A 22,871-nucleotide genomic window follows, 5' to 3' on the forward strand; every position below is an offset into this window, starting at 1 on the left:
CGTGCACCCTTTTTGCCACACTTCCTCTATGAATGATGTAAGAAATAAAGCAATGAATACAATGGGCCACCCAAGCTGCCCAGTAAATTTATTTTAATTCATCCAAATTTTGGTTAGAACTTGGCCAAGATTTTTATGAGATGATTACAATACAAGTTGCAGCATCTGTGGAGAGAGAAGCAGAATTAACGTTTCAGGTCAGTGACTGGTTCTGAAGGTTCACTGACCTGAAACATTAACTCTGCTTGTCTCTCCACATTGCTGCCAGACCTGCTGAGTGTTTCTAGCATTTCTTGTTTTTATTTCAGATTTCCAGCATCTGCAATATTTTGCTTTTATTTATTACAAGTTGCACTGTGGTGGTAGTGTGATTTGTTATGCTTTTGTAAACAATTGTTTGAAAAATCAGGCTGGAATTAAGTCAGTTACCGTGAAGCGATTTTATACAAAATGCAACTTGTGCACTGCATTTGAAGGAAGAGTCTCCAAAATATTGTAGAATTAATTGTGTGTTTATGCTGCAGGTTAAATGTTCAACTTTTCTGTCAATCACAAAGAAGCATATTTAAACTTATGATATATGTAACATCACAAAGTGACCCTTTGGTCATTAGATCAGTTAGATTATTTTCATATTTTACCTCTCTAGACAACTCATGTTTTATGGTGCATTCGCAGTTTTAATTCTGGGACTAGATTCTGTATAGAATAAAAAAAACTGAAAATGCTCATAGTTACAGAGCAGATCTATCACTGAACATTTCAGGGGGAAAAGAACACCTTTATGTAATTCCCACTATGTACAGTTTTTCTTTTTATCTCGGCATAAAAATGTGTGGCACAAGAAGAATGAATTGAACGTGTAGAAATTCAGGATCTGATTCAATACCCATGGAGATTATTTTCACTACAGCCCTGAATCAAACAAGGAGATTAGTATTCCAAGGTGTGCTAATATGTTGTGCTTTAAGTATCCATACAGTGAAATGTAACTGCCTGCTAGATTTATTTTCTTTTTCAAATCTTTAGTCACAAGCTAATTGACTGAATAAATGTAGTGTATCAAATGGTATTGTACCTATGTATTTTCTAATATTCTCTTGTTTTCAGGCATCAGAACTGGCAGCTTTTATTCAGACTAAAAGGGACCTTGGCTGCAGAGCACCATATGTGGCCACAATAGAGGAAGGAATTAATAGCCATACCAAAACAGCCAAAGACTTTTGGAGACTCTTGGGTGGACAATCAAGCTACCAAGGTAGTGATAGTTGCTGTGAATTTTGGATTTGAATGCAGTTATAAGTTTCTTGAGTCTTACCAGAAAACACCTTTCTAAAGGTGTATTTCAAATTGTGAACATGTATTTTCTTAAACTGATTGAGAAAGTGATACTAGGAGCAGGAGCAAAAATCATGTATGTTCACTTAAAAGTCTTTAAAAGGTTATTCTCACTCCTAACTGAGATTGAAGGGGAAATTCTCCTCTTGGCACTCCCCAAAAGTGCCACCATGTACTGTTAGGTGTTTTACAGTCCAAATAGTGGTGAAATCATTGAAGTACAGAAACCTTCAATGTCAAAATCCACCTTAAAACAATCCCTGGCTCAGTCCTCAGATTGTGTTGTGTTTGCTGATTTCAGCCAGGACTGTGCAATTTACCCTTGCATTAAAGAGAGGAAAATTGGCCAGACTTCCAACTCCTGTTCACTATCCAGTGACCTCTAAAGATAGAAGTTGTCTCTGATATTCTCTGCAGTCAAATAGCCTGTTAGCACTCACGGTTAGGACTCATAGATAATGATTAATGGCCACTTGGCTAAGTTACTGGGAGGGTAACAGTCAGCAAGAAGTCAATGACTTTATGAGAAGAGTGAAGCAAAAGCAGCAGAGAAAAAAATCTTTGCAATATTTAGCTTCTGTAACGTGATGAACAGGACCTTGACTATTCTGGGAAGATTGATGCTGATTTGTCTGAACATTCCTGTAAATCTGAGGTTAATTGAATTGGACTTAGCATGTCAAGTTCTGCTTCCATGCAGCGTGAGTGCTTCTGTGGGTCATGTCCCTGGTTGCATCTGGCACCTGTAATGGTAATTAATCCTTTTGTCTTATTAAGGGTCCCAATTAGAGCATGGCACATTGAACAAGGTCATCACACGTAGGCCAGCAGAATTATGCTAACTGACTATATTTTTGTGGAAAAAAAATCATTTTATTCATAAAATTTGCACAAAAAAAATACATAATTCAATTTTGACTACATAAATTGCAATACAGATCGTTCTCTTTCAATACAGTACGTGAGATCCCTCACTACACTAGCCATTAAGGTTATATTTACGATGTACATTTACATTTCATGTCAAACATTCTCTGGCGCATACAGCCCTAATCTACTGTGACATTCTGATTTCCTCAAAATCCTGGAGCGTTATTGAACACATGTAGGTATGCAACAGTATGCCTCACATTATAGTCAACATGAGTTTGGCAGAGAGCAAGAACACCAAACACTTATTGTTACAACAAAATCATAGAAAGTATGGGCTGAATTTTCACGTCAAGGGTGGGAAACAGGAATCAGGACTGTTTGAGTCCCGAACCCACACCTGGCGGTGAAATGGTCACTCCTTGGGATTTTGACTGGTCCACCCCCTTAATTGGCATGGAGACAGGTTCCTTGGCCAATTAAGGGCAGCAGGCGGACTCTTGAAGATGGATGGCTAATCAGAGGCCTTCCAGCTTGAGAGGAACAGCAGACTGCAGTAAAGGGTAAGTAACTGAGACAGCACCTCAACATGAAGGTGCCATCTCACCAACTTTTTCAAAAAATCAAATTAAAAAAAAAATAGAAAAAGCAGCCAGGCCACCACTGTGGGGGTGGGTGAATCCCTCTACAGGGTGGCCTTGGCTGCTGGGTGCATGCCTTGAGGCAATTAAACTGCTCCTCCGTCATGGGAAAATCCCAATAGGCCTCCTTTAACTGCTCTTAACAAGGCTGTTAATGAGTCCTAATTGGCTGGCCATCTTATGGATGCAGGTAGCCCTGGCAGCCCCGTACTTGCCTCGGAAAAATGGCTGGCCCCGAAATGGAGTCAGCAAGCCGGCTGGGTCGGTATTTTCGGACCCCGTCCGCCTCCAATTCCGACCTCAGCAGAGCCCAAAAATCCTGCCCTAAATGTCAGACGTTAGTGGTTTTATAATTATGTGGAAGAGCTATAGTAACACCAGCTTTTGATAAAGTGTGCACTTGTTACAACCCATACAAAGAACAAAGAACAGTACAGCACAGGAACAGGCCATTTGACCCTCCAAGCCTGCGCCGATCTTGATGCCTGCCTAAACTAAAACCTTCTGCACTTCCGGGGACCGTATCCCTCTATTCCCATCCTATTCATATATTTGTCGAGATGCCTCTTAAACGTCGCTATCGTACCTGCTTCCACCACCTCCCCGGCAGCAAGTTCCAGGCACTCACCACCCTCTGTGTAAAGAACTTGCCTCGCCCATCCCCTCTAAACTTTGCCCCTCGCACCTTAAACCTATGTCCCCTAGTAACTGACTCTTCCACCCTGGGAAAAAGCTTCTGACCATCCACTCTGTCCATGTCGCTCATAGCTTTGTAAACCTCTGTCATGTCGCCCCTCCACCTCCGTCGTTGCAGTGAAAACAATCTGAGTTTATCCAACCTCTCCTCATACCTAATGCCCTCCAGACCAGGCAAAATCCTGGTAAACCTCTTCTGTACCCTCTCCAAAGCCTCCACGTCCTTCTGGTTGTGTGGCGACCAGAATTGCACGCAATATTCTAAGTGTGGCCTAACTAAAGTTCTGTACAGCTGCAGCATGACTTGCCAATTTTTATACTCTATGCCCCGACCGATAAAGGCAAGCATGCCGTATGCCTTCTTGACTACCTTATCCACCTGCGTTGCCACTTTCAGTGACCTGTGGACCTGTACGCCCAGATCTCTCTGCCTGTCAATACTCCTAAGGGTTCTGCCATTTACTGTATACTTCCCACCTGCATTAGACCTTCCAAAATGCATTACCTCACATTTGTCTGGATTAAACTCCATCTGCCATTTCTCCGCCCAAGCGTCCAACCAATCAATATCCTGCTGTATCCTCTGACAATCCTCATCACTATCCGCAACTCCACCAACCTTTGTGTCGTCCGCAAACTTACTAATCAGATCAGCTACATTTTCCTCCAAATCATTTATATATACTACAAACAGCAAAGGTCCCAGCACTGATCCCTGCGGAACACGACTAGTCACATCCCTCCATTCAGAAAAGCACCCTTCCACTGCTACCCTCTGTCTTCTATGACTGAGCCAGTTCTGTATCCATCTTGCCAGCTCACTTCTGATTACGTGTGACTTTACCTTTTGTATCAGTCTGCCATGAGGGACCTTGTCAAAGGCTTTACTGAAGTCCATATAGATAACATCCACTGCCCTTCCTTCATCAATCATCTTCGTCACTTCCTCAAAAAACTCAATCAAATTAGTAAGACATGACCTCCCCTTCACAAAACCATGCTGCCTCTCGCTAATAAATTCGTTTGTTTCCAAATGGGAGTAAATCCTGTCCCGAAGAATCCTCTCTAATAATTTCCCCACCACTGACGTAAAGCTCACCAGCCTATAATTTCCTGGATTATCCTTGCTACCCTTCTTAAACAAAGGAACAACATTGGCTATTCTCCAGTCCTCTGGGACCTCACCTGTAGCTAATGAGGATACAAAGATTTCTGTCAAGGCCCCAGCAATTTCTTCCCTTGCCTCCCTCAGTATTCTGGGGTAGATCCCATCAGACCCTGGGGACTTATCTACCTTAATGCTTTGCAAGACACCCAACACCTCCTCCTTTTTGATAATGAGATGACTGAAACTATCTACACTCCCTTCCCTAGGCTCATCATCCACCAAGTCCTTCTCTTTGGTGAATACTGATGCAAAGTACTCATTTAGTACCTCGCCCATTTCCTCTGGCTCCACACATAGATTCCCATCTCTGTCCTTGACCGCGCCAACCCTTTCCCTAGTTACCCTCTTGCTCTTGAAATACGTATAAAAAGCCTTGGGATTTTCCTTAATCCTGTTTGCCAATGACTTTTCATGATCCCTTTTAGCCCTCCTGACTCCTTGCTTAAGTTCCTTCCTATTGTCTTTATATTCCTCAAGTGCTTCGTCTGTTCCTAGCCTTCCAGCCCTTACGAATGCTTCCTTTTTCTTTTTGACTAGGCTCACAATATCCCACGTTATCCAAGGTTCCCGAAACGTGCCAAACTTATCCTTCTTCCTCACAGGAACATGCTGGTCCTGGATTCTAATCAAATGACATTTGAAAGACTCCCACATGTCAGATGTTGATTTACCCTCAAACAGCCGCCCCCAATCTAAATTCTTCAGTCCCTGCCTAATATTGTTATAATTAGCCTTCCCCCAATTTAGCACCTTCACCCGAGGACTACTCTTATCCTTATCCACAAGTACCTTAAAACTTATGGAATTATGGTCACTGTTCCCGAAATGCTCCCTTACTAAAACTTCGACATCCTGGCCGGGCTCATTCCCCAATAACAGGTCCAGTACGGCCCATCCCTTGTTGGACTATCTACATATTGTTTCAAGAAGCCCTCCTGGATGCTCCTCTCAAATTCTGCCCCATCCAAGCCCCTAGCACTAAGTGAGTCCCAGTCAATATAGGGGAAGTTAAAATCACCCACCACTACAACCTTGTTACCTTTTACATCTTTCCAAAATCTGTCCACATATCTGCTCCTCTACCTCCCGCTGGCTGTTGGGAGGCCTGTAGAAAACCCCTAACATCGTGACTGCACCCTTCCTATTCCTGAGCTCCACCCATATTGCCTCGCTGCACGACCCCTCCGAGGTGTCCTCCTGCAGTACAGCTGTGATATTCTCCTTAACAAATAATGCAACTCCCCCACCCCTTTTACATCCCCCTCTATCCCGCCTGAAGCTTCTAAATCCTGGAACATTTAGCTGCCAATCCTGTCCTTCCCTCAACCAAGTCTCTGTAATAGCAACAACATCATAGTTCCAAGTACTAATCCAAGCTCTTTCATCTGCCTTACCTGTTATACTGCTCGCATTGAAACAAATGCACTTCAGACCACCAGTCCCGCTGTGCTCCACAACATCTCCCTGCCTGCTCTTCCTCTTAGTCTTACTGGCCTTATTTACTAGTTCCCCCTCATTTATTTCACTTGCTGTCCTACTGCTCTGGTTCCCACCCCCTTGCCACACTAGTTTAAACCCTCCCGAGTGACGCTAGCAAACCTCGCAGCCAGGATATTAGTGCCCCTCCAGTTTAGATGCAACCCGTCCTTCTTGTACAGGTCCCATCTATCCCTGAAGAGATCCCAATGGTCCAGATATCTGAAACCCTTCCTTCTACACCAGCTGTTCAGCCACGTGTTTAGCTGCACTATCTTCCTATTTCTAGCCTCACTGGCACGTGGCACAGGGAGTAATCCCGAGATTACAACCCTAGAGGTCCTGTCTTTTAACTTTCTACCTAACTCCCTAAACTCCCCCTGCAGGACCTGGTCACTCTTCCTGCCTATGTCGTTGGTACCAATGTGTACCACAACCTCTGGCTGTTCACCCTCCCCCTTCAGAATGCCCCCTGTCCGTTCAGAGACATCCTTGACCCTGGCACCAGGGAGGCAACATACCATCCTGGAGTCTCTTTCACGTCCACAGAAGCGCCTATCTGTGCCCCTGACTATAGAGTCCCCTATAACTATTGCTCTTCTGCGCTTTGTCCCTCCCTGCTGAACAACAGTGCCAGCCGTGGTGCCACTGCTCTGGCTGCTGCTGTTTTCCCCTGATAGGCCATCCCCCCCAACAGTATCCAAAACGGTATACTTGTTAGAGAGGGGGTTTAGTCACAGGGGATTCCTGCACTGACTGCCTGCCTCTTCTAGCGGTCAACCATCTATCTGCCTGCACCTTGGGTGTAACCACTTCTCTTAAACTCCTGTCTATGACGCTTTCTGCCACCTGAATGTTCCTAAGTGCATCCAGTTGCCACTCCAACCGATCCATGCGGTCTGTGAGGAGCTGCAACTGGGTACACTTCCTGCAGATGTAGTCATCCGAAACGCTGGAAGCGTCACGGACCTCCCACGTCTCACAGGTGAAGCACTTCACCCCTCTAACTGACATTTCTAGCACTAATTAATAAATTAATTTAAGATCAATAAATACTTATTAAATCCTTACTAAATTGTTATAATAACTATATGGTCCCTAGTGCTAGATTCCTACTATAAATATTAAATGCTAACTAAATACAGTAATCTTCTTCCTCTGGTTTAGTTACTCTACTTATTAATTAGTTAATTAGGGTTTTAATCAATTTTTATCAATGTTTTATATTCAAATTCAGTTTTAAAAAAAAGTTCCCTACCAGCCAATCAGGTCACAGCTTTCTGTGACGTCACTTTCAGTTTTTTTTTACCAGAGGTAAGTTTTTTATACTTACCGGTCCGGAACTCCGCCCTCCAAGTCTTCTCCCAGTCAGCTGTGCTCTTTGGAAGCTCTCGGCTCCCCTCACTCTGAGGACAGGGAGGAAATGAAAGGAGCTCCTCGCTCCCTCCTTACCGAACTTCCTCAGTTACCAAACTTCCACTGTAGCACTCTGTTACAACCCAAGTCAGCACAGCTAAGAAAATATTAAATAGCTTGTTTATGTAGGTTTTATACTTTAAAAATTTAATAGGCAACACCTTCTGCTTCTGTGCTTCCCAGCTGAGAATTTCTAAACATTAAATTGTATGACTAGACAATCAGAAGTTGTGGAGCACAGAAGCAGAAATTCCCATCTTGTTATATTATTTTAGCACATTGTGCATACAACTTGTGTTAAGTGCAAGTTATTGCTAATACTTCCTTTAAATTAGATTGACTTAATTATAAATAATCAATCTTTGCAGAAGATCGATGGACCCACTCTTTGTTCCCTTCTCCCATCTCCACTTTAAAAATAGTTTTTAATGAGCTATCATTTGAAGGCAAATCATTTGGATTTATGTCTAAGATTATGTAAACAACTTATATTTCGATAGTGCTTTTAACATAGTAAAACATCCCAAGACGTTTCATAGAAGTGTTATCAAACAAAATCTGATGCCAAGCCACAAAAGGAGATAGTAGGGCAGATGGCCAAAAACTTGGTTAAAGAGGTAGGTTTTAAGCAGCATCTTAAGGGAGGAAAGAGAGGTACAGAGGCTTGGGGAGGGCATTCCAGAGCTTAGGGCCTTGGCAGTTGAAGGCACAGCCACCAGTGGTAGAGCAGTTAAATTTGGGGATGCATAAGAGGCCAGAATTAGAGGCACATGGATATTTCAGAGGTATGTATGACTGGAAGAGATTACAAAATTAGGGAGAGGTGAAGCCATGCAGGGATTTGAAAACAAGGATGAGAATTTTTAAATTAAGGCGTTGCTCAATCTGGAGCCAGTGTAAGCCAGGGAGCACCAGGTGATGGGTGAACAGGGCTTAGTGCGAGTTGGGATACAGGCAGCAGAGCTTTAGATGAACTCAAGTTTATGGAAGATGGGAGGCCGGCCAGGAGTGCATTGGGAGAGTTAAATCTAGAGATAACAAAAGCAATGATGAGGGTTTCAGCAGCAGATGAGCTGAGGTGGGGTGGAGTCGGACGATGTTATGGAGGTGGGTAGGCAGTCTTAATGATGGCGTGAATATGCGATTGGGAGCTCAGCTCGGGGTCAGACATGACAACAAGGTTGTGAGTGGTTTGGTTCAGCCTCAGACAGTTGCCAGGGAGAGGGATGGAGTTGGTGGCTGGGAACAGAGTTTGTGGCATGGACTGAAGACATTGGCTTCAGTGTTTAGTTAGAAAAAAATTCTGCTTATCCTGTACTGGATATCAGACAAACGGTCTGATGATTTAAAGACAGTGGAGGCGTCGTGAGAAGTGATGGTGGGTCATTAGCATATGTGTGGAACCTGACATGTTTTCGGATGATGTCACTGAGTGGTCAGCATGTAGATGAGAAATAGAATAAGCGTCAAGGATAGCTCCTTGCAGAACCCCAGAGGTAATGGTGCGGGAGCAGGAAGAGAAACCAATGCAGTTGATTCTATGGCTACAACTGGATAAATAAGAATGGAACCAGGCGGGTCCAATCCCCACCCAGCTGGACAATGGAAGAGAGACATTGAAGGACGATAGTGTGGTCAACCATGTCAAAAGCTGCAGACAGTTCAGGGAAGGATGAGGAGGGATACTTTACAATGGTCACAGTCAGTTAGAATGTCATTTGTCAATTTGACCAGACCTATTTTGGTACTGTTGTGGGGTTGTAAACCTAATTGGAAGGATTCAAAATGGAGTTGCAGGGGAATATGGGCACAGATTTGGGAGTCAACAAGCATGTTCAAGGACTTTGGACAGGAAAGGGAGGTTGTTTGCAAGGATAAAGGGGTCAGGGTTTTTTTTGAGGAGAGGGGTGATGATGACAGATTTGGAGAGAGGGATAGTACTTGAGGAGAGAGAACCAAAAGCAGTACTGGCAGTTTGCTGGTCAGCAGTTTAGTGGTAAGAAGGTCAAGAGGGCAGGAGGTGGATTTCATGGACAATATGAGCTTAGAATGGGCATGAGGGGAGATAGGAGAGAAACTGGAGAAAGATGCAAGTTCAGGGCAACGTACATGTTCAAGAGAAATGTGCATCGAATAAGACTGCTTTGTTCCCTTCGCAGGAGCTGGAAATCCAGATGAAGATGAACTGTATGAAAGTGCAATAGTAGAAACCAACTGTATTTATCGCCTCGTAGATGATAAACTAGTGCCTGACGATGACTTCTGGGGAAAGATACCTCGTTGTTCTTTGCTAAATTCAAAAGACGTAAGTATTTGTCAAATGAACCAATAGAGGAGGAGCAGCAACAACAGCAGCAACTTATATTTATGTAGCACCTTTACAGAATCGTTACAACGCAGGAGGAGGCCATTCGGCCCATTATGTCTACTCACCGAATGAGCAATTCACTTAGTGCCATTCCCCGGCCTTCTCCTCATAAACCCACATATTCTTCCTTTTCATATAACAGTCTAATTCCCTTCTGAATGCTTCAATTGAACCTGCCTCCGCCACACTCTCAGGCAATGCATTCCAGACCTTAACCACTCACTCCTTGAAAAAGTTTTTCTTCATGTCACTTTTGCTTCTTTTATCAATTACTTCAAATATGTGCCTTCTCATTCTCGATCCTTTCACGAGTGGGAACTGTTTCTCTCTATTTACTCTGTCCAAACTCCTCATGATTTTGAATACTTTTATCAAATCGCCTCTCAGCCTTCTCTTCTCCAAGGAAAACAGTCCTAACTCTATCTTCATGACTGAAATTCCTCATCCCTGGAACCATTCTTGTGAATCTTTTCTGCACTCTCTCCACTGCCCTCACATCTTTCCGAAAGTGCAGCGCCCAGAACTAGACACAATACTCCAGCTGAGGCCAAACTAGTATCTTATACAAGTTCAACAGAACCTCCTTGCTCTTGTACTCTATGACCCTGCTAATAAAGTCCAGGATGCTGTATGCTTTATTAACCGCTCTCTCAATCTGTCCTGCCACCTTCAATGACTTATGCACATATACACCCAGGTCCCTCTGCTCTTGCACCCCCTGTGGAATTGTACCCTTTATTTTATATTGTCTCTCCATGTTCTTCCCACCAAAATCAAATCACTTCATATTTCTCCGCATTGACCTTCATCTGCCCCTGTCCGCCCATTCTACCAACTTGTCCTAGTCTTTTTGAAGTTCTACACTATCCTCCTCACAATTCACAATGCTTCCAAGTTTCATATCATCTGAAAACTTTGAAATTGTGCCCTGCACACCAAACTCTAGGTCATTAATACATCCCTGGGATGGTGGGATTGTCTTATGAGAAGAAATTGCAGAAACTGGGGCTGTATTCTCTAGAGTTTTGAAGAATGAGAGGTAATCTCATTGAAACTTACAAAATTCTTACAGGGTGTGATAGGGTAGATGTGGATAGGATGTTTCTTCTGGCTGGTGAGTCTAGAACCGGTGGGGGGGTGGGGGGCAGTCTCAGAATCAGGGGCAGGCCATTTAAGACCGAGATGAGGAGGAATTTCTTCATTCAGAGGGTGGTGAATCTGTAAAATTCTCTACCCCAGAGGGCTGTGGAAGCTCAATCATTGAGCATATTCAAGACAGAAATCAATAGATTTCTGGATACTAATGACATTAATGATATGGGGATAGTGGGGAAAATGGCATAGAGGTAGATGATCAGCCATGATCTGTTTGAATGGCAGAGCAGGCTTGATGGGCCAAATGGTGTACTCCTGCTCCTATTTCCTGTGATCCTATGATATATCAGGAAATGCAAGGGTCCCAACACTGACCCCTGGGGAGCTCCACTATAAACCTTCCTCCAGCCCAAAAAACATGCATTAACCACTACTCTTTATTTCCTGTCACTCAGCCCATTCCGTATCCATGTTGCTACTGTCCTATTTATTCCATGATCTATAACTTTGCTGTCAAGTATGTTGTGTGGCACTGTATCAAACACCTTTTGAAAGTACATGTACACCACGTCAACTGCATTGCCGTCATCAACCCACTCTGTTACCTCCTCAAAAGAACTCCAGCAAGTTAGTTAAACATGATTTTTCCTTAAGAAATCCATGCTGGCTTTCTCTAATTAACTCACATTTGTCCATGTGACTATTAATTTTGTCCAAATTATTTTTCTTAGAAGTTTTCCCACCACCAAAGTTAAACTGACTGGCCTGTAGTTGCTGGGCTTATCTTCACACCCTTTTCTGAACAAGGATGTAACGTTTGCAATTCTCCAGTCCTCTGGCACCACCCCCGAGTCTAAGGAAGACTGAAAAATTATGGCCTGTGCCTCCGCAATTTCCACTCTCACTTGCCTCTTTATCCTTGGATGCATCTCATCTGGTCCTGGTGTCTTGTCAACTTTAAGTATGGACAGCCTGTCCAATACCTCTTCCTTATCAATTTTAAACCCTTCTAGTGTCTGAATTACATCCTCTTTCACCATTGCCTGGGTTGCATCTTCTTCCTTGGTAAAGACAGATGCAAAGTATTCATTTAATACCTCAGCTATGCCCTCTGCCTCCATGTGTAAATCCCCTTTATGATCCCTAATTGGCCCCACTCATCCTTTTACCACCTTTTTACTATTTATATGTCTATAGAAAGCTTTGGGATTCCCTTTAATGCTAGCTGCCAGTCTGTCTTCATGCTCTCTCTTTGCTGCTTTTATTTGCTTTTTCACTTCCCCTCTGGGCTTTCTATATTTGGCCTGGTTCTCAATAGTATTTTCTATCTGGGATCTGTCATAAGCACACTTTTTTTCTTTCTTTATCTTAAACTCTACCTCTTTCATCATCCAGGGAGCACTGGCTTTGTTTACCCTACCTTTTCCTTTTGAGGGAACATACCTTGACTGTGCCCGAACTATCTCTTCTGTGAAGGTAGCCCATTGTTCAGCTACTGTTTTTCCTACCATCCTTTGGCTCCAATTTATTTGTCCCAGCTCCATTCTTACCCCATTGAAGTTGGCTTTCCCCCAATTAATTATTCTTACTCTGGATTGTTCTTTTCCATTGTCAGCCTAAACCGTATGATACAATGATCACTATCCCCTAAATGACCTCCTTCTGATACTTGATCCATTTGGCCCACCAAGAACCAGGTCCAGCAGTGCCTCCTTTTTCATTGGCCTGGAAACATACTGCTGTAGAAAATTTTCCTGAACCCACTCTTGGAACTCTTGCCCCTCACTGCCCTTTACACTACTACTATCCCAGTCTATATTTGGATAATTAAAGTCCCCAATTATAACTACCCGATAATTTTTGCACCTGTCTGTAACTTCCTTGCAAATTTGTTCCTCTGCATCCTTCCCACTAGCTGGTGGCCTATAGACAACACCGAGCAATGTAACCACACCTTTTTTGTTCCTTAGCTCTCGCCAAATAGATTCTGTCCTCGACCCCTGCAACATCCTTTTTCTCCAGCACTGCAATGCTCTCCTTAATCAATACTGCCACCCCTCCCCCTTTTCCCCTTTCCTATCTTTCCTGAACACCTTGAATCCAGGAATATTTAACACCCAGTCCTGCTCATCTTTGAGCCAGGTCTCTGTTATAGCCACAACATCGTATTTTCACATGGCAATCTGCATGTAACTCACCAATCTTATTAACCACACTCCGTGCATTCAAATACATGCACATTAACCCTAATTTAGACTTTAATGTATTTAAACATCCCAAGGTATTTCACAGGATCATTCCAAAACAAAACAAGACACCAAGCCATATAAGGAGATATTGGACCGAATTTTCTGGAGATGACCCCTCCTTTGGTGGGCAGTGGGACCCAAGGCGGCATATTGCTGGCGGCAGCCAATTAAGAGGCCACCACCAGGGCTGTCGTCCAAGAACTGCTGGCCCATTAGAGGGTCGGCACCCAGGAGTGTCCCCGCTAGTAGTGGCCTTTTCTGAGGCTGCAGTTACAGGGAGAGGGCGCCTCAATGGCCGGATGCCCGTGGAAACTGATAAGTTGGGTTGCGGGGAGGTGGGTAGCCCCCGGCGATTGTTGAGTTCGGGGGTAGTTTGGTCATGAATCACTGTCAGTGCTGTTGCCATGAAGGCAGCTATTCCTGCTCGGGGGCACTTCTGTGGGTCATGGCATGCCCCTAAAGTACAGCCCCATTTCACGCCCCACCCCCCCCCCACTGGGAGGCACAAGGCTTCACTGGGCAGTCCTCCTTTATGGCAGCAGACCCTCCTGAGGTAGAGGCAGGAAGTTTTTGGCCCTTAATTATCCACCTAAGTGGCTCAATTGGTTCGCAGCGGGTGTCTGAGCCACCGTTTCTGCTGCTGGCTAAATAGCATGGCGACAGGAAGATATCGGGCACCCCCCACATTTTGCCAGCATTGCCACCTCTCAGACTGTTCCCAAAGTGCCCCTAAAATTCCACCTATTAGATCAGATGGTCAAAGGAGTGTTTTAAAGAAGGAAAGCGAGGCGGAGAGGTGTAGGGAGGGTATTCCAGAGCATAGGGCCGAGGCAACGGAAGAAAACCACATCATCAGTGAGAGTGGTGATTAAAAACCTCTACCTACCCATAGTGCAAATTAAAAAGTGCAAAGAACATCTTAAAACTATGTACAGCAGCTCGAATGTCGTTATTTCAGTCCAGTTGGCAGAGCTATTAAAATCAGGGATGCTCAAGAGGCCAGAATTAGAGGAGCATGGATATCTTGGAGGGTTGTGAGGCTGGAGGAAATTACAGAGATAGGGAGGGGCCAGGCCATGGAGGGATTTGAAAACAAGGATGAGAGTGTTAAAATTCATGAAGTTGCTTGTCCAGGAGCCAAATAGATCAGCGAGCACAGGGGTGATGGGGGAACCAGACTTGGTGTGAGTTAAGACATGGGCAGCAGAGTTTGGATAACCTTAAGTTTATCTCGGGTAGAATGTGGGAGACCAGCCAGCGGTGCATTAGAATAGACAAGTCCAGAAGTAACGACGGCATGAATGTGGGGTTGAACAGCAGATGAGCTGAGATAAGGGTGAAGGGTGATGTTACAGAGGTGGTAATAGATGGTCTTAGTAATGGTGCGAATGTGGTCAGGAGCTCATCTCAGGGTCCAAATGACACCAAGGTTGTGAACAGGTTGGCTAAATCTCGGGGAGAGATGGAGTCGGCAGCTAGACAAATACACGACATGGTGTTAGACCAATAGGTCAGGAAGGTCCAGGCTTTAAAATCTCATCCGTGCTGAGCTAGAACTACACAGTCTCAGCCACGGTGCTTACAGGGCCATGACAGTTCTGCTCAGGAGAGAGAAGAGAAAAAGAGAATCATTGTTCTGATTCAGTGACCTGTGCCAGGAAGTGTGGTTGTGTGAATATACATCAAGGTGCAACCTGGCTGTGATGCTCTGGCTCATGAGTGAAGAATGGCTACATAATTCAGGACTGCCAACACTCTTGTAATCAAATCTCCCTGAGATATTGTGTTTAGGAGAGAAAGGTGGTAGTGGTTGGGGGAATGAGAAGAAGTAATAGGAAGAGCTGGAGTAAGAGATGATGACTCATTATAACTCCATTTTAAAATCAATGATTTCCTTTCATTTGCAGTATTTATTGCCCATTCGTAGCATTAGTGTAGGATTGGAGGACACATGTAAGGCAGACCACACAGAGCTGGCAGTTGCCTTCACTGAAGGAAATTAGTAAACCAGATGGATTTTTACAACAATCCAGCAGCTTCCATGATCATTTTCTGGTGCTACAACCTTTTATCCTAAGATTTGAGCCATGTCCTCTGGGTTGCTAGACCAGTACCATAACTATTAGGTATAACATACCCACATATGAACATACAATAACATGCAAATACATGACACTTTTATCGCCCCAAAAAAGTCTCCAGTCGTTTTGCAGAAGCATTGGGGTGGTGGGGGGCGAATGCTGAGCAAATGCAGGAGACGTTTGGAAATGACTAATAGTTTGGTCGGAAAGGTGTGTTTTAAAGAAAAGAGATCTAAAGAGGGAATTCCAAAGCATGAGCCTAGATGGCTAAAGATGCTCAAACATAAAAGGCTTACAAAAATGCAGTTGAATGTCGTTCTGGTCTAGTATGTGTCTTTTTTTTTGCAGCACAACTACTGAATTTCAAATACTTAATTAGTGGCATTAATAACCAGAGAGCAGAAAGCTGTATTCTGTCTTCTAGTCTTGTTCCTCCTATGGCCCATGGAAGTAACTGACACAGTGTGACTGCACGCACACTTGTAGCCTCTCAAGTGATTCTTCTTCTTGTGTGAAATTCTCCAGTCGAGCACCAATGGGTTGTTTAGCTGGAGGTTGAAGAAAGAGATGCATCACAACCAAGCCGCACATGCTTATCTGATGTGTTGAAATGTATACTTTCCACTAGGACTCACTGAACCATCACTGAATGAGAACTCTGGTCGATTTCCTCTCTTTGTTTCCTCCCACAGAAAGCCGGAGGATACTGGCTGGGATTTTATGATGGTGATGGGGCTCTCGACCACTGGCTAAAGCGCCAGCAAGAGCCCCACGTCGCCTCCTCTGGGGAAGGCCTGTCGAATTACGTGCCAATTAGGCACTTAAGTGGACAGTGGCGGGCCTTCCCGGGTTTAAGAACCCCGGCGACGGAAGTCCCGCCTGCTGACAGCTGCTGGTCAATCAGAGGCTGGCAGCTCTTTAACTGAGCAGCGCCACCGCAGAGGCAGTGGCTGCTGTCGGTACTGGATCACTGGAGGTGCTGGACCCAGGCCACAGGTAAGTTGGGGCAGAAAGGATTTCACAGGGTGGGGGTCGCAGCAGACGGGGGCAAAGGGGGGTCTGCAGCAAGGGCAGGGGTGTAGCTCTCAGCAGACTCCCCACTTCCCTATACCAGGTCCCTCGATCAGGCACTCAGTGCCTGTTAATAAGGGGCCCCCCCCCTGCCCTCCCCACCAAGCCAGCAAACAACCTGTATGGGTTTGCTTGACGTGCTGCCCATGTGGCGACAGGCCTGCCTGCCGCTGGGCTAATACCAGCGGAGGCGAAATGAGTCCTTAATTTAGCATTAATTGCCCACTTCAGGGCCTCAATTGGCAGAAGGGTAGGAAGGTCGTTCACAGGCCTTCCCGCCCCGGGCTTAATTTGTGTGGAGGCGGAAAGATGGCAGGGTCTCTGCCCCACCACCATCCCGCCCAATTAATAGCTCTCCCCTCCTCCAAACCCGACGCAGGGGAGAGCTATTCCCCCCACTGAGACAAATTAATGCCCATCCAGTTGTCCCAGCTGAGATTAAATAACTGGCCACAAATCAGTGACTGAACTGGAGATGATCTTGATGTGTATAACATTGATTGAGCCTCTTGATTATTTAACAGTATGCTTTCTGGCTAGCTATGATACATAGAAACTTTTATACAACTTTCTGAATCTCTTGATTTTTTTTTTTAGGTGCTGGTGTTCGATTTTGGCAGTGAAGTTTACGTGTGGCATGGAAAAGAGGTCACACTCGCACAGCGAAAAGTAGCATTCCAGTTGGCAAAGCATTTGTGGAATGGTACCTTTGACTACACAAACTGTGACATCAATCCTCTAGATCCTGGCGAATGCAATGCTCTGATACCAAGGTAGCTTCCATTTAGACGAACAGTCTACAGTATAATTTCATTTAGTAATGTCTTAATGGTATGTAAATAACTGTAACAGTTAGATATATTGAACATAGTAATTTTGAAAGCAGGGAATAGTCATGATCCATCAAAGTCACCCTTTTTGGTGACAACTTTCATTCTGCTTTTTCACTATTTGCAATAGGCTCAAGGGGCTAAACCGTTTAATCCTGTTCCTAGGCATCTATGCCTCATTGAGAATTTATTTTTTAATTCGTTCGTGGCCAGCATTTATTTCCCATCCCTAATTGCCCTTGAGAGGGTGGTGGTGAGCTGCCTTCTTGAACTGCTGCAGTCCATGTGGGGTAGGTACACCTACAGTGCATTTAGGAAGGGAGTTCCAGGATTTTGACCCAGCAACAGTGAATAGGAAGAGTAAAGTGATAAATGTCCCCTAACTGTGCCTGTGTCTTATGGAGCTGTGCCAAATAAAGTGGTTATTTGGGAACTTAAGAGAGGGACAAAGGGACGATCTGTTTGAAGAATCTTGATTTATAGAATATAGGGTGAATTCAACACACACAACATAGGTCAGAGATGGGGCTACAATAATTGACCTGCGCTCACTTAGAGCACTGGAACACTGGGGGGAGTTTTATCCTGGCGGCGGGGGTCTCAACGTCCGGAGAAACCGCGCCGAAATCCCCGCATCACCTCTTTTCCAGAAAGTCCACTGAATTAAGTGCCAATCAGGCACTAAAGTGGGTAGCAGCAGGCCTTCCATAGGATCTAGGACCCAGTCGCCAGAGGTCCCGCCCTTGGAGAGCTGCTGGCCAATCAGAGGCAAGCAGCTGCAGGCTGGAGGTGATTGTACTTGAGCTCCAGGAGTGTTGCTGGAGCCAGGGCTAGGGTAGGTCAGGGTGGGTGGGGTCTTGCAGGGCGGGAAGAGGCCCTTAATTAGGGGTTAATTGCCCAGTTAAGGGTCGCAATTGGCAGCGGAGTGGGAAAGCTGTTCACAGGACTAAATTTTGGCGAAGACGGATAGGTGGTGGGGGGAAGGGGTCTCGCCACCATTCCACCTGATTTAATGCTTTTAATGTTCTCCCCGCCTCCAAACCCGCCAGGAGAGAGAGCATAAAATCCCACCCCCCACCCCCCAACACTAGAATTATCTTTATTGATTTTTTTTTTTGAGCTTCCTTTTGTAAATGGGGGTTGGGGGGAAGCTGACAATGAGGAGGTAAATGGTGATGATGCATAGTTTGATAGATATGAATAGTACTCAAGGTAAATGTTTATGCTTTTTCTTTTCTTCCATGCCTTCGGAGAGGCACAATAATCACGTTTCCTCTTTTCCATTGGACTGTTACTTGTCCAAATTTGAAGATATTGAAAAATCTGCCTTCCTTTCAAAGCCTAACTTATTCTGATCTAAAATGAAAATGGACTTTTAACAAAATTATTGGCAGAGTGTTAGTGGCTGACAGGCTTAGAGATGTTCGGAATGGGGATCCAATCTACTGGCTGAGCTTGCCATTACAATCTGAAAAACCCTTGTGATTCTAACTACTGATATTTGTTAGCTCCTAAATTTCAGTTTATGCCTTTTTTTGCATTTTATGCTTTAATGTACTTTTTTATTACATATTACAACAACAGAGTAACTGATAAATTACAAGTTATCTCTCCCAGTTGACTGGTTAATATAGTAATAAAGGAGTTTAGAGAAGCTAAGGCAAATACATTACAATGCACATGCCATTTATTTTATTTCTGGGTTATTGGCTGCCTTACATCTACTGTAATTAATGCATGGACTAATCTACTGTAATGACTACACAAAACTAAGCATTTTACAGCATCTTTTCACAATCACTTAGGAGTTATGGGACTCTGCATTTAAATATGTTCAGTGGCCTTCGTTTCATTTCATGTTAATTCTGTCTTGATTGTATTATCTACCTCATGTATAAGTTCATGAAAGGACTTTCAAGTATAGTTTTATTGTGTTTGCACATTTAGTACATAGTTGCTTGGGCACATTAATAGTCCCCTCTTGTAAAATCCTGTGGGTTCAGTAGCATAATGGTTATAGGACTGAACTGGTAATCGAGAGGCCTGGACTAATCCGGAAACATGATTTCAACACTCCTCAGGGATTTAAATTCAACGAATTAAATTCATCAGGAATCAAAAGCTAGTGTCAGTAATTGTGACTATGAAACTAACAGATTGACATATAAACCCATCTGGCTCATTAATGTCCTTTGGAGAAGGAAATCTGCCATCCTTACCTGTCTGGACTATGTGACTCTAGACCCACAGCACTGTGGTTGACTCTTAACCCTATGAAAAGGCAATTAGGAATGTGCAATAAATCCTGGCCTTGCCAGTGACATCCATATCCTGTGAAAGAATTTAAAAAATGCCACTCTTGCCCAAAAAGTAAAATACTCAGTAGTAAAGTATACCATAAAGTGATTGATCTTGTAATGTATTTAAGTAATTACATGTAACATACAAATATTTGAGAGGTGGTAGAGAGAGTTCCAACGCTGATGTGTTGTGTCACAGAATAAGGAGATACAAGACCTCTTTTCTAGGGAGGAAGGCAAATTTAGGGGAACACTACTTGCTGGTCTCTTATTGTACACCACCTAGTGACTGGTTGTCTGCATTGGTGGAGGCTTATGAGAAGGTTGCCTATCTGCTCAGCTACAAGAGATACCTTGGGAAACCTGAACAGAGAAGAGAAAGGAATTTATACCCTTGATGAGTGGTGGTAGTGAATATAAGAATATCTACAAGTATGATACCTCAGTGTATGTTGTCAAGGGCAATTAGGGATGGATGATAAATGCTGGCCTTTTCAGCCACGTGCACAGCCCATGAACGAATAAATAAAGGCAAAGCAAGCTGTTCTAGCCTGTTCATTCCATTATACCATAGGTTTATTCGTTTTTAAATCTGTAATGAAGAGTAAGAAAAGAATCGGGTGCTGCATTTTGTTGAAAGTTATTCTCCTTCCCCATCCTTTTTTACATATAGAAAAATAAATTTATTCTTGTTAGAATTTTTTTATTGAAACTTCAATTTCATTTCTACCAAAGAAATCTGTTACCAATAGTGAAGTTTCCCAGGGTGGGCATCTCCAGAAAGTTTGTTTAACATCACGCAAGCAACCGTTTGTTTTTAGTTGAACCACTACAAGATGTAAAAGTGGTGCCAGAGTAGCCCAGTGGGGTGAAAGACTAATTAAGCATCTTCACAGTGACAATGAAATGTTGACAAATATCCTGCTAAAATTACCATTTTGTTCCTTTAATAGGAGGGAATACTTTGGAATCTGTGTGTCGGTATATATCTTCCCTATTAACAAACATGAAATTACCATTTATTACAGCAAGCAGTAACTTGAAAACATTATTTTCTTTATTTAGTTGGCAGAGATTCCACTTTGAACAGTAAGTCATGTGTTAAGATGTCAGATGCCAAATGTTAATCCTAACCAGCTGCTTACTTTTTTCACATGTAGGAAAGGTCAAGGTCGTCCTGATTGGGCAATTTTTGGCAGGCTGACAGAGCACAATGAAACTATTTTGTTTAAGGAAAAGTTCCTGGACTGGCTAGATTCAAAGAAGCCCTCACAAAAAACTGCTGTTGAAGAGGAGCAGAAGGTGCAGCTCTTTGATTACCTTATTAGTGAAGTAAAAACTATAATCCTTTCTGCCTATTAAAGCACCTGTAGTCATGTGTAAAACCTGATAGACTGGAGACATTGAATATCTCAGACCTATCAACTGATCCAGTTTTGAGAAAAGTTTATAGAAATTCTAAAGTCTTGCGGAACTTGGTTTTATACAAATCTTATCATCTGATATTTTGTGACAATATGTTATCACAAGGTTTCCTCCAATTTATCAGAAATAATCTGCAGCACAATCTTAATAGGTAGAGGAATAGGTTATTCAGCTCCTTGAGCATGTTCTACCATTCAGTTAGATGATGGATGATATATACCTCGACTCCATTTACCTGCCTTTTTTGGTTATCCTTTGAAAGCTTTAACCAACCAGAATCTATTGATGTCAGTCTTGATAGGAACATTAGATTTGGTATATGTTACATAGAGTCTAAGCACAGAAACAGGCCATTTGGCCCAGTTGATCTATGCCAGGGTTTATGCGCCACACGAGCTTTCTCCAACAGCATTCACTGAATTAGCAAATTATAGCAAATAAAATTGAAAATGGTGTAAGAAGGTGAGAGAGGGAAAGTGGATCCTAGTTTGTTTAAAAAGCAATAATGCATCTAATTGTTATTGTTGGCAGGAGGATGCAAATATTCGAACAACATGCCACTCTTGCTGCCCTGCTAAGAGTCAGCATTTGGATTTTGGTGGGTTGGAGTTGCATGTTGCCTCTTACCCTGGCATTTGGGTTCATTTGAACTCATTAATCTGCTTTTGAGTTTGAAGTAAGAATTATTTGTTGAAGTGAATGATTGCATAGATAAAGGGGATGATGTAGATATAGTGTGTATGGATTTTCAGAAGGAATTCAATAAGGTGCCTTAATAAGGAGACATCTTCATGCATATGGTATTAGAGAAAATATATTAGAAAGCTTACTCACAGGAATGCAAGGGTATGGATTCACGAATGTTGCTTGGATTGGTGAATTGTTGGAAGTGGTGGATGTGAGGAGTCACTGATAACACCACCATTGTTCTTAATATTTTGAGAGAAGAAAAATGCAGAGAAGTTTGAAATAATGAATTTTGAAAGAAAAACAAGATATGGCATGTTGCCAGATGTGGATGAACAGAGACCATGAGGTTCAAAACATAATTGCTTAAAAGTGAGTACATGTGGATAAAGCCATAACAAAAGCTAGTAGACTTTTTGGCTTTTCGGAATAGGGGTAGAGTATAAGAGTCAAAGAGATCATGATAAATTTATACAAGACAATTGTTAGATCACAATTTAGAGTTTGGAAAGAAAAAGAAAGACTTGTATTTCTATGGCGCCTTTCACATCCTCAGGACATTCCAAAGCGCTTTATGGCCAATACAGTACTTTTGAAGTGCAGTTGCTGTTTTACTATAGGACATGCAGGATCAAATCTGAGCACAGCATGGTCCCACCAATGACCGATAATCTGTTTTAGTAATGTTGGTTGAGAGATAAATATTGGCCAAGACAACAGGGAGAACTCATCCGCTCTTCGAATAGCACCATGGGATACATACGAACATACAAATTAGGAGCAGGAGTAAGCCATTCAGCTCCTCGAGCCTGCTCCACCATTTGATAAGATCATGGCTGATCTAGCTGTGGCCTCAACTCTACTTCCCTGTCTACCCTATATAGCCAAAGCTATAACCTTTGACTCCCTTGTCAATCATGAATCTATCTAACTCGGCCTTAAAAATACTCAATGACTCAGCCTCCATTGCTCTCTGTGGAAGAAAATTCCACAGACTAACAACCCTCTGAAAGAAAAAATTTCTCCCCATCTCCGTCTTAAATGGGAGACCCCTTATTTTTAAACAATGTCCCCTAATTCTAGTCTCTCCCATAAGGGGTAACATCCTTTCAGCATCTACCCTGTCAAGTCCCCTCAGGGTATTCTATGTTTCAATAAGA

General features: G+C 43.3%; 1 protein-coding gene across 4 annotated transcripts in view; it reads left to right on the forward strand.

The window, feature by feature from the left end:
• svila (supervillin a) overlaps positions 1-22,871 on the forward strand; it is a 390,378-nt gene that overhangs the window by 326,330 nt on the left and 41,177 nt on the right. For all 4 annotated transcript variants that reach the window (XM_068014363.1, XM_068014338.1, XM_068014349.1 and 1 more), the window contains 4 exons: positions 1,111-1,258; positions 9,765-9,910; positions 17,067-17,242; positions 20,760-20,901. In XM_068014363.1, the coding sequence (XP_067870464.1) occupies positions 1,111-1,258; positions 9,765-9,910; positions 17,067-17,242; positions 20,760-20,901 (612 nt within the window). The remainder of the gene's footprint in view (positions 1-1,110; positions 1,259-9,764; positions 9,911-17,066; positions 17,243-20,759; positions 20,902-22,871) is intronic.

Source organism: Heterodontus francisci, chromosome 2 (genome assembly GCF_036365525.1).
Source record: "Heterodontus francisci isolate sHetFra1 chromosome 2, sHetFra1.hap1, whole genome shotgun sequence".
Taxonomy (NCBI): domain Eukaryota; kingdom Metazoa; phylum Chordata; class Chondrichthyes; order Heterodontiformes; family Heterodontidae; genus Heterodontus; species Heterodontus francisci.